Genomic DNA, 14,556 nt, shown 5'->3' with positions numbered 1-14,556 from the left:
CATATTAAAGTCTTGGTACTATTTCCCTCTTACTCTTATTAGATTTTTCATTTCCAAATGAGAATTTGTCCAAGCTCATGACTATCTTAAGAGCCAGGGTCCATCAGCGGTGGGCTGTAACGCTTCCCAGGCTCTCCTGGCCCTGCTTCCCCTCCATTCAAAATGCTGCCACGGAGGCTATCTTCGCTTTCCTTGCTTTCACGATAATGCATTCACATTTGCAACAGCAGACTCAGAAATGCCTGAAGACTTTCAAGGTCCCTCAGAGCAGAGCCTATCTTTACCCATCATTTCTTATTTGTTACTGAGCTATTGATCCTAACTCGGCCAGGGACACCAGCCTCTGCTACCCAGTCAAAAAAAAACCTCTGAAGACAATTAGATTTTCTCCCAAGAGGCTCCCACTCCTGGGTAGAGTTTGTTCAAAATGCCTGCGAGGCCACACCTTACTGTCTTCTTGAAAAATCTTAGAAGAAATCTAGAAAGATTTTCATTTAGCATGTTGTCTACAAAAAAATGACAGATTGGTTGGGATTGTGGCTTTTTTAAAGAGAGCTACTGTCTTATTTTTCTCCCGTATTTATTTGTTGCATTTATCTGCTGCTTTCTTATGTATTTAGCATGAAAACTTTTGCAGTCTTTGCAGTCCGTATTCATAAAGCAGGGAATGTAGCAAGGTGTTGGTCCACCAGGAGGGCTTTTGAAATGCTGTCGCAATACAAATAAGAACAGAGAAATAACAACAGCATGTGGAAAGGTTAATTTTACTCTCTGCTTTTCATCAGTAAGAAAAAGAGGACTCTAATATCCAGACAGAAAATAACCAGTGAATACTGCAGACAGCCTACACCTACCAGGCAATGCGCAAGGAAGAGATTTCACAGGTTGCCTCATGATTACCTTCACAGGGAATCAATCTGCGTATCTGCAGATTAGGTTTGTTCTTCATGATGGCACTGTAAATGAGAGTCCAGGCTGACACACACGTAGGTACCTTCACGTCTGACTCGCCTCGTTCTTGGCTCCCTCACCGCTCTCCCCTCCCCTGAGGGAGGGCACGCAGGTCTCCCGAAAGGCCACTCAGCTCCACATCTGGGTTCACGTTCTTTGGTTCGAGATTGTTTAGCAGCGTATGCCAAGGACATTTTCACGAGGTAGCATGCGCTACCACACAAACCATCTCACTTCTCTGTTTATCCAATTCTAAAACTATTTAAAATGCATTAAAGTAGGGAAAACATGCACTTAATAAGAGAGAATAGAAAATTTTGAAGAAGCATCATTGCTGCTTGATTTTAGAGGTGTGAAGCCACCAGAAGCTCTATGCAGGCCTTGGCTCTCCCAAAATAAACCTTCAAGTATTTAATACAGATCTTTTGACACCTGTGGGTACCTTGTCAAAATCAGGCTATCCCAGGAAGCACGCGAACAAAAGCAATCGCTATTTTTTGTAGGCTATGCGGCCATGTGCAGCTGCTTATTTAAGGCAAGCTTTGAACTCTGAATGAGATGCACAGATAGAAAATGTTGCAATGCTGTGGCAAATTATGTAAATATCACACACAAGGAAGCACCCTCAAACAGTGATCTTGTTTGTGTTCTCTCTAAATTTCCATCAGCGTGGATTTTAACAAAACAAACACCGTTCTTCTTGTGTTGTTATTTGAAGAGAGAACCCAGTGGGAACTCCACTTCCTCTCTCAACCATGTCCTAGATCTTTCTAGCTTAAAACCTCCACCACCCACATCCTTGGACATTTCTACTTTCACCTGCAAAAATTAACCCTTAACTCTGCCGTATCTTTCCAGATCTCAAGGCAATTGGTTACTAGGCAACCACCCCCTATTTTCCCCGTCTTGCTTGTTTAATTGAAGCCTGTGCTAAAGAACATCGCTGAAGAGGAAAGGCACTCTCTAATGGTGAATAGTTACTACAAAAGTCCTGGGTAGAGCTTTGGTACAGGGGGAGGTGGGTACAGGAAAGCAGTGTCCTCCCTAAAATGTCTTCTTATCACCAGCAAACAATTGCTAAATATACAAGGAAAGACCTATTTATCTTCTAACCCCGCAACAGGAGACCCGCGTGGAGGCTAGGTCCATACCGCCTGGCGACCTGCCCCAGGGAGCACACACAAACTGATGGAGCCTCTGTGGGTGGAGGGAACCACTGACCTCATAGGCTGGCTCCATCACATTAAATTGAAAGCAATTAAATAAACACCTTCATAACTCAGAACCTGATTTCTTTATATTCAGAGGAGGAAGAACACTGTCTCAAATTTGAACTGCCCTCTGGAAGCCTATCTGAATTGGTGGCTTGAAAGGAGTTTCTTGTCTCCCAACTCCAGGTGTGTAATACAAGTCTGGTGGGAAAACCCCAGGCTCTACTAAAGTCATGGCTGCGCACTTCCAGCACCGAGGAAAGAAACACTTCTCCATCATGCCTCATTTTCTTCTCTGTGGCAAGAGAGATTTTCGTAAGAGACAAGAATGAAACATTTCACTCAGGATCATCAAGAACTCCGAATTCGTTTGTGATACCTGACACACTTGCTTTATATCTCATCCTGACTCATGCCACATATCTTCAAGATATCCCCTGCCAGCCAGCTGATAAGATTTGGTCTAGAAGCGTCAAGTGACTAATTGGTAGAATATATCTTAAAGAGAATGCTTTTAATTATATGTGTTTGACATCTTTATATACGTTTTGTGAGATGATAAATATATTTTCACCAGGTTTCCATTGATGCCATATGGCAGCTCACAAAAAGCTGAACAAATTAGGTGTAATGAGGCTCATTAAAAAAAAAAAAAAAAAAAAAGGAAGATCTGCTATTAAAAGGACTTCTAGAATTTGCAAGATGACTTTCAGGTGGAGGAAATACCCTGTACCTCGCTACTCTGGTATTTCTGTTAGATGGCCAGAAATGCCTCTGCCCTGTCAGAGGTACCAGCGGACTTGTGAAGAGAAGCAGCCCTGGGAACGCTTGAAATATGAATAGAAGGCAGAACAGAAACACCTTTCACAAAATCAGCTGCAAGCAAAACATCCTTAAAAGTGGGGAAATTGAGGGAGATGCTAGCTGATGGACGTGATAATACTGACTTAGAATCCATTAACAGCTTCAGATGGTCAGATGACTAGTAAGTTAAAGGTACCAGGTCAGAAGTCCAGCTGCAGTAGCAGGGTGAAAGAGCTATGGGCAAGAAACGGGAAAAAGGTTCTACTAAGGATACAGATGGGATAGTCTCTGCCTGTCTTCTCTTCACTTGAGAGCGAAGAGGGGGTCAGAACATGTCTTGATTCAACAGAATAAAACCAAAATATCGTGGTCCAGTATGAAATACTCAGAAAGGGATCACCTTTGGTTGCTTGAAGAGGTTCTTCAGGGTTGGTTTGCCCACCACCAAACATGCAGCCACCTCGCTGCCAGACTGCACGTATCTTGGAGGGCAGGGGAAAGGGGCATCTCCGAAAAGGAGGTCAACCTCTGCCATAACAGCTGTTTCACAGTTCAGTCCGGCAGTGTGACTGGGTATCCTCTGGAAACAGAGAGCAGCTGCTGGAGCCCACCAGAACTGCAGCAATCCCTAAAAATGTAATGGGATCCCTGCCGTCACCTTGTGACACATGCAAACAACTGGACAGCGTCGTGCCCCCTCCATCAGGGATGCCTGAGTATTTACAGCAGCACAAGGATGCTTTCGTGTGACCCCAGTAGTTATGACATGGACACAAGCACCTCAGGTTTCATTTGCACTGGGGTGACTCTCACTTGAGCTATGCTAGTTAGGGAAGAGCATCTCGAGATAATTCTGCAGTGAAAATCTGTCTAGAGAAAACCCCAGCTGGTATTACTGTGGGACACATCCACTGCTTAATTATTGTTAGAGCTGCGGCTCACAAAGATTAGGTGGTTTATTAGAGTTGCTGTCAGAATTAGTCTTCCTCCCCTCTGCTTTTCATGTGTGAGTGCATGCTGCTTCTCTGACCTAGCTGGAGGACAAGCCCAACGACAGCGACTCACCTGCTTCTGGAACCACTGGATTAAGAACAGGGGGGGTTTGTTGGTTTTGGTTGTTGGGGTTTTTTTCATGGTGATATTATTCAAGAAAAAGGACCAACATGGATCAGCAGATCAAAGCGAAGGACTCTGTTGCCAATTATTCCGAGGTAGTCTATCACACTGAAGCTAACCCTATGCTTATCATAAGACGACAGTAAAATCTGGCCCCAGCATGGCACTTTTAGACTCTCTTCACATCTTTACATTTCCACTTCCCCCTAGTTTTAACAGATTTGCCAGCAACAACTATTGCACCTCTAACCTCTGGCCATTTCCTAAAGGTTCGTGCCTCCACCTAAACCCATCACACTGCAAGACGCCTCCGTAGGATCCCTGTTTTAGCCATTAACGTCTAAAATAATGTCCTCAATAGAAGCAACAGATGCACAAGGCAGAAATAAAGACATACAGAGCAGGAAAGAGGGAGGACAGCACTGATTAAGTTTTGCTGTGTTACAGCTTGTTCTTCCAGCAAGGCTTGCCATCAGCTGTTCCCTACGACTGTGCATGTGTCTCTTCTGGTCGGAAAGCACTGCATTGTGTAAAAGATGCGGCACAATTTCTCCCGGCTATTGCTCACTAATTGCAGACCCACTTCAGGGTCATTCAGCCTCTCCGCTCAATAGGATGCTGCATTTCACCTTTAGAAAAAATCCTTCCTGTGGCATATTTTTTGCAGAAGACCCTACAATGAGAGGCACAATATACTAATTAAGTTACATCAGCTGTATATTTTCTCCCATCTCATGTAAAAGAGTGCTGCACTTCTCTAAAACATCTGAGGATACAGACCAAAATTATATCAAATCAGTGGGGGGAAAAAAGGGGTCCCACTTCTTCTGGCCATACGTCCTTAAAAGATCCTTTTGCAAGGAAAGCGCCATTAGGCTGGGAAATGGATATAATGCACGTTGGCTCAATCCGGTCCTGCAGAGTCCAAAGGATTCACAGTTGGGCAGATAATAAGGAATAAATGTATCCAGAAATATCAAAATAGGAAAAAAAAAGGAAATTTTTGTACTTATTTACAATCTGTTCAAATATTCAGAGGGAACCTGTGTAGCTGGGGAGACGTTATGAGATTTCACTGCCTCGATTGTATTTACCCTATTTTCTGTTACCACAAAGAGGACTTGAAGCTGATAAAATATACTTCCAAAGAGCACATTAGTCTCCTTTTGGAATGATGAATTTCCATTAAGACTGACAGGTATTTTCCATAATTTCCCATGGGAGACTATCCCCAGACTCCTCTAAAAGGTTTTCAAACCCCACTGCTGCTGCCATTCACAAGGCACAAGCAAAACACCCTGCTCCTGCTGTCCAACTCAAAGCGCTCTTCAAAAACAAATGACAAATTTTCCAACAAATTGCTACTGAATACAATTTGCCTGCCCTCCTTGATTTTGCTTATAAGGAAGAGTGTTCTGTTCGCATTACTCTTCCTGCCAAAAGCATATTATCACAAGCTAAAGGGGGAAATTACTTTGTGGGAGCCTTTAATTAAACGAGGGTCGCATTTCATTGCCTTTTTTCTCTGCGATAGACATTGCTATCCCTCCCCTCTCCTTTCTCCATCTCCCAAAACCCAGTCCGGAACAGGTTGGCACGATGGTCTTTTACTAAATCTACATCATCACTGAAATTCGCTCCTTTTATACGCTGGCAGAATGCAGCATAACATAATGCTATAAATAACTGGTTTATTCGTCGAGGGCCTACCTGGCACTGGCTATCACACTGCTCTTTCTAGCACTGTGCAGTAATTATAAATTACAATTTTCTCACCAGTACGTTTATTTAGCATTAAGAAATAATTGCAAGGAGCACAGTATCACCGTCTGGCTTTTTTTTTTTTTTTTTTAATTTATTTCCTTGTCCCATTAACTGCATCTAAATTGTTCAAGTTTTAATGTGTTGTTGAGAGCAAAAATTAATTAAGAGCATCTTTTTCTATACTGTTAACTTTTCCTAGACTACAAAACTGGTTTTTTGTGCCTGCCTGAGTGAACTGCTAGGTTCGTTTCTTCTCGGATGAGAGATAGTGTATGTGTGAGTGTGTGTGTTTTGAATGACTAGACTCTTTACCTCTGCTTCCCTTCTATCTTCACTTCTATCTAGCTGACTGAAATATCAGGCAGAAGCCTGTACCAGACATACCAGTGCTGTTTGTGATCAGATACCTTTCTGGGATTTGCCGCCTGGCAGACCACTGCGAGATTTTAAGAGCTTCTGCAGTAATTTCATTTTTTCCTGGAAACAGAATTTTCTCCTCTAAATGGATTCCCTCTTTCTTTTGAGGCTGATACACGTCTATGAAGCATATCTTGCTTTCCTTGCTTAAAAACTCCTGGATCAGCAGAAGTGTGTGCAACAGTTGGTGTTATGGGTTTCTCTGGCAGCATGAGGCATTTGGATGGTACGCTCCTAAGCTCATTTCAAAAGAAACTATGGGGTTTTTATTTTCACTGTTATACAGCACAAATTTATCACCATTGGAATAAAAGACTTCGGAAAAAACCACAAGCACCTCCTTGTCAAAAGACCATTATCTAAACAGCCTCTGAGATGTATCACAAGCACAAACCCACATTCTTTCCTCAGGAGACGCTTTTCAAAGCCAAGAGGGAAAAAAGGCAGGATAAAGTACAGGGTTCAGACAAAGATGACCCATGGGTCTCTACACTATAATTCAGCATACATTGAGCTCCAATCCAAAACATGGAAACACTGAGGAAAATTAAGGTAAAACACCCTAAAGAATGAAGTCACTGTGTAGGAGGTTGTGTCCCTAAAACCTCCAAGTGGATGCTTTCATTCAAACATAAAGTAGTCATAACTCACAACACTGCAATTCTCCTTAGAGGATTTTATGTGCTTTATCACGGATGCATTGACTTAAAGCACAAGCAGATTTGGCTTATCTTTCCCTATGTATTTGTGTATATATGGCCCTGCTCTGCGACGACTGATTCGAAAGTTGAGCTCAGATGTAACATGGCAATTTGCTCAATCGCTATACATCTCTCACCCAAAAATAACTGCAGGAGGGGTGAGGAAAGGAGGGAAGTCCTGAGCACAGCCAATGCTATAAAAGCATCTGCTGAACTCCACTTTGAACTGCATTTTAGCAATACACCTGATGCTTTAGTATCTCCCCATCATCTCTCCCAGGTATTTCTGTGAACGTGCCAGGTTACGGGCAGAGGGCTGCGGCTTCTTGGTCCTCCTGGTAGGAGAGAATTGCCATTACAGGACAACAGAAGCTGAGGCTGGTTAAGAAATTACATTATAAAAGGCATTTTAAAAATCTGAGTTATAAAAGCTGTGGTTCTAGTCTAAAGAATGAGTCCATTAAAGAAAGTGTCACTGGATGTTTCCATGTTTATTATGTGCTAGTAACTCTGGGCTGAATGTGCTCAATTTGTGAGTACAAAGACATTTTTCTTCTAACAGCCAATCTTAAAAAGTCAAGCTGGGATCTGAGAGGTGGGGTGGGTTTTTCATTCTCATACCTCATTACCAGTAAACGTCAATTAATATATACTTGCTTATGTAGCTGTGACTGATTCTTATTTTTTAATCTTGAAACCAGTTTGAATGCAAGAGCCAAAAAATGCAAACCAGACTACAGAGTTTATACAACGATGACCCAGCACCTCTACACCGTAACTCAGCACACGTGAGCACAAATCCAAAACATCTGACTAAAGCCACAACTGTTGCAAAACTAATGACCAAGACAAACGGTGAAGATACCACAGTTTAGAGTCAAACCCTCCCCAGACGACTGCATGGGTTGTTCTTGTCCTCTGAATTCCTGCCAGTTTCTTTTCAGGAACGAGCCGCTCGGGGTATGGGATGTATAATAGGATGCATTATCCTAGACACAGTCCCAAAAAGCCAGATAGGAAGGCTATTACTTCCCTATATTATCATATAGTATTTGTCATCATTTGCTACCCTGGTGGCAAGCATATAGTATTGTGAATTTATAATTAAACTATGGCTTGAACGCTAGAAAGGCATGAGTTTATCAAAATGGCTTTGAGCAACAGCTTGTACTCCACCCACACGTGCTACGAGCCACCAGACTGGCTTAGATGAGCCCAGCTTGGAGCTGCTGCCTCTCCTTGGGACCAAGGCTGAAAGCAGTTCAAGTCAGTAGCCGTTCTGTAACGAAATGGGATTTTTGGAAGACTATCCTAAATTACAATTAGTTCATAATAATTAGCAAGGAACAACAACAACAAAAATAGCATTCATTCACTTAAAATTATTTTTAATGTTATAATGACTGGTACATAATTATACCAGAGAAGGGCTATTTAAAAGAGGGGGAAAAAAAGATAACTTCAAAAGAAGAGAATTCATTTGGTGTTTATTTGCTTCAGGGTTCTAATTACTCTGGAAACCAGCAACCCTCCTGATAGGATTACTGACACGAACGCAACTGCAGCTGCAAGGAACGCTGAGCACATCAGTTTTTTAGCACCATTAAAACAGTCGTCTATAAATACCAGATGCATCTATCTATCTATTACTCTTCCTTCTCAGCACTTATTAGCCGAGCAGTCGCAGAGCATATCACAAAAATGAAATGTGTAGCTGTGGCAGAACTGGCGCAGTAGAGCAAGTAATTTGTATCAGGCCGTATAAGAGTTTAAGTTTTATTATTAAGTATATGTCACAGATATACTAGCACCAGTTCATCTTTTTTTCCCCTTATAGTTCAGATTTATACACTTATTAATAAACTCCAGACGGTCATTTCAACACTCTCATTTAGCAGAATAAGCCAGTCAAATCTGGTCAGAGTCGCGTGGACTCTATGTGGCAAGGCAGAGAGCTCTGGCAACTTTAATTGTTGCCATCTAGAGGAGATTTATGACGCTATCCATCCTGGTCCTAGCTAATAAATCACGTCTTTCTCCAGTCTTCAGCTGATGGGTCGGACAAAAAAGGCTGGTAGGTCTCATTAGTGCTCCCGAAAGCGGCGCTGAGGTAGGAAGGGAGCCATGAGGCTCGGCATTGCTTCCACTTTTGCCCACACGGATTCTCAGAGAATTGCTTTTACCTGATGGGGGTTTGGAAATGATTAAGAGGAGGATTTTTCCTCAGGAAGAGAGGCTGGAGGGACTTGGAGCTGGCATTCAGTTCTGGTCCCAGCACAGATTTCCCATGCAATCTAAAGCGTGCGGTTTGGTGTCTCTGCGCCTCATCCTCCAAGGAGCAACCTGCAGATGATGCTTCCTACAATTTGTCTTGGTTAGTAGGTAAGCTCTGTAGGACAGCCACTGCTGTCTACTATGCACATGCAGCCGTTCTCACCAGGGGGTGGCACGTACCACAGCAATACAAAACAATAGCTAAAAGAGCTGGAAAATATCTTCACATGCCAAGTTTTTGCATTCTGTCCCTCCCCCTTGCTTTTCTAGCAAGCTAATAAGAAAAATCAACATCGCAGAGCAGTTAGGCATTTCTTCAGTCCAATCTGAAGAGCATCACGGAGGGAAAAAAAAATAGACATGTTCTGTAAAATAATACATTTATCAAAACACTCAGGAGACAGGGAAATGCCAAACTGGCAGTTTCATTAAAAGACCCTCCTCTAATGGTCTTTGTGCAGCAACATCAGTGGAGAAATGAAAATTCTTACATTATACTCTTAATAACTGTATTATTTTGAAACCTGCAAGAGAGGGAGGGAGCCTACACTTAGAACTAGACTGTACGTGTCCTAGAGCCAGGCAAGACAAACCAGACGGGCACAAGCAGCACATCGGCGAAGAAAAGGTGAGTTCTCACGACTTTTTCTGTTGCTATAGGGCAGCTCTGTAATGTATACAAATATATCATTTGTCTAACTCGTGTGAAAACATATTTACCTATTAGTTATGAAAGCAACCCCCTACTCCTCATGCCAAGTGCATTTCCAATGCAAAACAAAAAGAAAGTCTGTGTGCTAGAGCATATGTACAGTCCAGTCATCCAAGTTTAAATGACCTGGCTCAAGGAAAGCAGCTACAGTAGTGGAGCACAAAGCTTTTCCACCTACAGGTAGACTCCTCGGAGCTCCCTGGCTGGATTATGTTTCTCCACAACATGAGGCAGAAGGCAATGCAGACGTACCGAAGACAAGCACAGCAGATGCAGAGATATAAGGAACAGCGAGACAACATTGGTCGGCAAGACAGCAAGCAGTCAGCACACTTCAGTAGCTCAAATGCTGGCAAACTTTCACAGAATCACAGAGGGGTTGGAAGGGACCTCTGGAGATCATCTAGTCCAAACCACGCCCCTCCCCCCCGCCCCGAGTACAGAAGATTTCCTCATATTCAGGTAGAACTTCCTGCATTCCAGTTTGTGCCCATTGCCCCCTGTCCTGTCACTGGGCACCACTGAAAAGAGTCTGGCCCCTTCCTCTTGATACCTGCCCTTTAGACATTTATAAGATCCCCTCTCAGCCTTCTCTTCTCCAGGCTAAACAGCCCCAGCTCTTTTAGCCTTTCCTCATACGAGAGATGCTCCAGTCCCCTCATCATCCTTGTAGCCCTCCGCTGGACTCTCTCCAGTAGTTCCATGTCTTTCTTGAACTGGGGAGCCCAGAACTGGACACAGTACTCAGCCAGAAAGATACAGTCATCAAGCGGGGTCTGAAGGAGACCGTGGCGTGACTTTGTGGTAGCTCTCGGGGAGCTCTTCCCAAGGAATAACATAGGTGATACCATCATTCAGACAAGTGATGGGAGGTGGAATTGCAGCAATGGGGAATCATCCTTGCTAGTCCATAAAACCTGCTGTGGAGGGAGGAAGCTTAAGAAGGGCTGGAACAGAAGAGGAACAGCTTAGGTTTCGTACGGACACAAGAGTCTGGCCGGAAAAGGATTCCCAATCACTTTGAGGGGGGCAGTTTCCCGAAGACTGCAGAAGTTCACTTTGCTAATGCGTACAGGCATCACAGAGGCAGGTTCATAAAGGCAGTATTACTGGCCTGGAAATATCTGAAGTCTTCACTCACTTGAGTTGCATGTGTAACAGGAGGAAAAGACTGTATCATATCTTTGTTAATGATCTCATTAATAAATATGGAATAAGACTCTCTGCTGCAAACCCTAATTCCTGGCTAATGCTTAAAATGGCAAATAGTACCTATCTTGAGCAGTCAGTCACATTAAGCACTGCACTTACTCCTTCCTCACATTTCTGAGATGATGTTCGGCTTTCGAAGGGGAAGAGAAGGAATGAGAATGCTGCCTGCAGTCTCATAATAGTCTCAGTTGTGAAAAAGACACAGCTTCATGATTTCCAAAGTTGCTATTTTTGTACATGCTTGGAGAAAGCGCAGTTTAACAAAACTTGACAATCAGCGATCCTCACAAAATGTTCAGCATGTATTTGCCAGTTCTTTACCAAGCTAATTCATTTTTTAAAAGCAGCTTAGCAGAGATAACCACTCAGATTTAGATTTGCATTCTACTGTATGATATTCTTCAGCAGAAATGAAATACTTTGGAGATAAAAACAATCATATTGTTTCATTAGCCTGAAATATCTCAGATGGGGTCAGCAATAAAAATAGATCGCTTTTAGATAAGAGCGCAGCAGAAAAACTATATTTCATAGAGAGTTCAGAATGACTCCGGCAAATAACCTACTCTTCTAACAGAAAAAGTGCGAGTAAGGTCAGGTCAGCACGCAGACCGACTCGTTCGGCTGATGAAGGTCTTACTGCTCTTTGAGCTCTGTGTGTTGTGCTGAGTTTCAGTGCTTCCCAGTGGTTGCTTTATCTCTTAGGGAAAAGCAAACGCAGAGGCAAATGTTCCATAAACTCCAAAGACAGAGCCAACTTTATGATGATCTACACACATTATTTTCCCTGAAGGCAAGTCAAGCAGGACACCACTCACATGTAGATGTCTCAGAGTGTTCTTCCTCTTTCAACCTTCTGATGAGACATGACTCCTGATAGGAAACATGTATGAATGTGCCTTTCCCCAAGTCATCATAAGATTTAAGGAAGGTTGTGCAAGTCAGTGAGAGCACCAAACCAGATTTTAATCAATGCTTGATTGACCTCCTAATGCATTCATTTCTTTGTAGAAAAGCTAAAAATTGCTTTCATTACAAAACCAGGCTTTTTAGAACCAAAGCACTATCATATAAAGCAAGCAAAAAAACTCCAGACAGAATACTTCTGAATTCTTTTTCATCCTGGAAAGTTGCTCAGTCTGCACTAGAATTTAACACCACAAGCTGGTAAAGCTTTGCAGCGTGACCAGCAGAGTACCCTGTGGCAGCCCATAAAGTCAACTCGTCGGGAGTAACATACAGGAGACAACTTAGAACTGAAAAAAAGAACTAAAACAAAATAAACGATATACTGAACTTCAACAGCCTTTCAGATTCAAATGTTATTGGTGTATATCGCTGAGATTTAATTTTTAAACATCTGAGGTACATCAGAAGTTATTTTGGGAAGAACTTAACTTAAGCTATCAGGCACAAGCTGACATTTTGAGGTATCGTCAGAAAGATTACAATGAAATGTTAAAGAGAAGAGCTATTCCCTCTAGGCCGACTGAAGCAGGAATGGCACATCCTCATCTCTCGAAGTCCACCACAAGCCCTAAATTGTACAACAGCACACTTCAATTATTCCCCTGCTTTCAGTGTGCTAAAAATACGACTGACATCATAAACCAATTTTAACTAATATTATAAAGCTAAGTGCATGCCGATGTCAGTAAATGAAACATAAAATTAATTGTGCTGCAAAAGAGGAAAGCCTTGTGAAAGAATTCACTGTAGTAGTAAACGGTGAGCACTTTGTATGCCCTCAAGCTTCACTTAGTCATTACTACTTAGATGTCATGAAGGCTAGTTTCACAGTCTTCTTCAACGTGACGTTCATAATGCATTATCAGACAGACACAAAAACCAGCTAGCCAACCCCCCCGACTCACTGCAGTTACCTTCTCATGCTTTCAAGGGGCAGCATTTGGCCTCAGACTCGCAGAAGGGAGGCTGTTTATAACTGATGTTCTGACGGAACACAACATTGTCTACTCTAGAGAGACAAAAGGTATCATTTTCTGAAATAAATACAAATGTCATGTTCTCAGAACGGGCGATCATTAACCCGGAGAGCTGAAACTTGAACATGAAAGTAAACAGATCAGGGGTACTTATGAAAACCGGCACTCACCATGTCCTCAAATCACTACTGCTTACTTTCCTGGCCAAACAAGATTTGACTGCTGTTAGCAATATGCTCCCAGCGCAACGATGGGTGGGCAAACTGACTTCTACATGTTACCTGCACACCTTAATTACAACATTGTCAGGTACAGCAAATCTTTTTTGGTGGTGATTGCGTTCAGAAACAGGAGGCAGGCAGGTAAGGTTGGCAGGACAGCATAGCCAGGGAGGAAGAAGGCACCTGGTAACTTGTAAATACCAAACAAAACAAAGACGAGGTTGAAATCTATAGCAGAGAACACATCCTTTCAGACTTCTTCCTCTTTAAAAGTAACTTTTTTCTCACAACAACTGCAGTTTTAAGTGGTTAATGAAGCAATAAGGGAGGACTGAATTTGATGCACAACAGTTTGAGGACCAGAAGCTGCAAGTACAGAGATGACTTGTTCCATGCTCCCCGAGGGGGTGCAAAATGCAGGTCTGAGTGAGTCACCGGACAGGCAGGGGAGTTCTGGGACACAAATGGCCAATTTAACAAGCATGCTAATGTCCGCTGAAGGGAATGACAATTAGAAGTGCAAGCTGTGTCTCAGGGATGAGATGAAGCGACAAGGAGGAGCTGCAGCTGTTTGGAAGGAAATGTGTTGAGCTGGGAGTATTTTGTCTCTCCTATCTCTGTGCTCTCTGTCACAGAGATCCTGACTCTGCTACAAAGATACTGACCAGACTTTCGTGGAAGATGGTTTCAAACCAATCTAAATATCACACAAATACATTTTTATACATGAAACGTGGTCTTTGAACTCACTGCGTCTTGGTTGTATTCTGTAGAAGGGAATATTGCCTACTACACAGGGATGGGCACTAGTAAGTGTTGGTAAAATGCTGTGAGTAGCTGGTGCTGGAGAAAGAAGCAGCATAAACAGCTTTAATCCCAACACTGCCCTTGATCAAAGAAGTTTACACTAAATATGTAGAACTATAGCAGAGTTATGATGAGTAAGTGTAAGAAAAATAATTTTCAGAGCATCTGTGGCCACGCTAAGACCACTAGTTCCTCAAACACTTAGAGAGCGAGCAGCTCAGCTCTTGTAAGGTCGCACTTACTCTGTGGTGTTTATACGCCAGGGTTTGTGCATATGCATTCACATTTGAAGAACTGGTTCCTAACACCGTTCCACAGAACTCCATCACCATACATAATTTAACACGGCCATGTGAAATTTAGTTTAATATGCAAAGCGAAGATCACATGAAGTGATAAACATTTAATGTTAGTGGAGTT

At 42.6% G+C, this 14,556-nt stretch overlaps 1 protein-coding gene across 5 annotated transcripts in view; it reads right to left on the bottom strand.

The window, feature by feature from the left end:
* Positions 1-14,556, bottom strand: part of SAMD12 (sterile alpha motif domain containing 12) — a 172,683-nt gene that overhangs the window by 37,128 nt on the left and 120,999 nt on the right. Inside the window, exon 5 of one of the 5 annotated variants that reach the window (XR_012833731.1) lies at positions 855-956. The exons of 3 other annotated variants lie outside the window; for them this stretch is intronic. Coding sequence is in view for 1 of the 2 variants with exons in the window: in XM_075743443.1 (XP_075599558.1) it covers positions 9,575-9,603 (29 nt within the window). In the remaining variant the exon portion in view is untranslated. Of the gene's footprint in view, positions 1-854; positions 957-9,559; positions 9,604-14,556 lie in introns of those variants that run through there. One more of the 5 variants, XM_075743443.1, reaches the window with a different exon arrangement.

The sequence above is a fragment of the Balearica regulorum genome, chromosome 2, assembly GCF_011004875.1.
Source record: "Balearica regulorum gibbericeps isolate bBalReg1 chromosome 2, bBalReg1.pri, whole genome shotgun sequence".
Classification (NCBI taxonomy): Eukaryota; Metazoa; Chordata; class Aves; order Gruiformes; family Gruidae; genus Balearica; species Balearica regulorum.
This window is presented reverse-complemented; position numbering and strand designations above follow the sequence as displayed.